The following is a 1,457-nucleotide window of genomic DNA, read 5'->3' as shown; positions in this document are numbered from 1 at the left end:
AGTCCAAACATTCAGGACCCACAATAACATACAAGATCCTGGATCCAACCCATCATAGAATACATCCATAATAGTACGATCCTAAAGGAAGAAAAGAGTGACAAAGCATTCAAAATGAGGGTCCCACGCTTTGTGATGATCCAAGGAGTATTATACAAGAAGTCTATGACAGGGCCATATCTAAGGTGCTTAGAAGATCATAAAGCTATGGAGGTCCTAAAATATGTACATGAAGGGGATTATGGCAACCATAGTGGGGGTAGATCTTTATGTTCCAAAGTATTAAGAACAAGATACTACTCTCCAACCATGAAGAAAGACGCCTTCTTACACGCTCAGAAGTGTGATGTTTTCCAAATACATAATAATAGCCTTCATCAGCTAGCAGAACCTCTACATCCCATCATTTCTCCTTGGTCGTTCATGAAATGGGGGATAGACATAGTTGGAAAATTGCCTAAGGCACCAGGAGGAAAAATCTTCATGTTAGCAATGACAGATTACTTCTTGAAGTGGATCGAAGCTAAGGATTTTGTTCAAGTTAGGGATAAAGAAGTAGTCGCATTCATCAAATGCAATATCCTGACTAGATTCGGTATCCTGGCAGAAATCATATGTGACAACGGATCCCAGTTCATTAGCAAAAGAACACGGGACTTTTGCATTAGTTGAAGAATCAATATGATAATTTCCACCCTAGTTCACCCTCAAGCTAATGGACAGGCAGAATCTAGTAACAAGATCATAGTCAACAACCTAAAGATGAGACTAGATGAAAAGAAGGGGAAATGGGCTGAAAAACTTCCTTTCGTTCTATGGGCAGGTAGAACTACAACAAAGACGACAACAGGTTAAACCCCTTACTCCTTGGTATTTGGAACAGGATCCATGATCCCAACTGAAGTGGTGATTCCAATGGCAAGATACCAACTCCGGACTCAAGATAATAACAATAGGATCTTGGCTCAGGATCTTGACACGATTGATGAGCTAAAGTATCTCGACAAGATCTACATCGCTGCCCATCAACAAAGGATTTCCAAATTTTATAATAAAAGCATCAAGGTCACAAGATTCCAAATAGGTGACTTGGCTCAGGATCTTGACACGATTGATGAAGTAAAGGATCTCGCCAAGATCTTCATCGCTGCCCATAAATAAAGGATTTCCAAACATTACAATAATAACATCAAGGTCACAAGATTCCAAATAGGTGACTTGGTCCTTATAAAGGCGTTTCAAAATACTATGGATCCTAAGGCAGGTAAACTGACACCCAAGTGCGAAGGACCCTATCTCATTGATTCAAAAGTAGGAAAGGAGGCATATTAGTTGGCTACTATAAAAGGAAGTATCTTGCCAAGATTCTGGAATGTTATACAACTCAAAGCATACTTCATGTAAGTCAATTTCATCACACTTCATTACAACGAAGTCAAGGTACACACCTACTCCTT

General features: G+C 39.6%; 1 protein-coding gene across 1 annotated transcript; it reads left to right on the top strand.

The window, feature by feature from the left end:
- The first annotated feature begins 207 nt into the window (after positions 1-207).
- Positions 208-1,161, top strand: LOC145157695 (uncharacterized). Its single transcript, XM_079076699.1, has 3 exons — positions 208-595; positions 701-823; positions 884-1,161. The coding sequence occupies exons 1-3, from the start codon at positions 208-210 to the stop codon at positions 1,159-1,161; spliced, it is 789 nt and encodes a 262-aa protein (XP_078932825.1).
- The last annotated feature ends 296 nt before the right edge of the window (positions 1,162-1,457 follow it).

Source organism: Lactuca virosa, chromosome 2 (assembly GCF_052849685.1).
Source record: "Lactuca virosa cultivar CGN04683 chromosome 2, Lactuca_virosa_CGN04683_v6, whole genome shotgun sequence".
In the NCBI taxonomy this organism is placed as follows: Eukaryota; Viridiplantae; Streptophyta; class Magnoliopsida; order Asterales; family Asteraceae; genus Lactuca; species Lactuca virosa.
This window is presented reverse-complemented; position numbering and strand designations above follow the sequence as displayed.

Coding starts and splice junctions, on each gene's coding strand:
- LOC145157695 (XM_079076699.1), top strand. CDS start 208: ATGGAGGTCCTAAAATATGTACATGAAGGGGATTATGGCAACCATAGT. Junction 596..700: donor CAATATCCTGACTAGATTCG/GTATCCTGGCAG, acceptor TTTCCACCCTAG/TTCACCCTCAAGCTAATGGA. Junction 824..883: donor TCCTTTCGTTCTATGGGCAG/GTAGAACTACAA, acceptor TATTTGGAACAG/GATCCATGATCCCAACTGAA.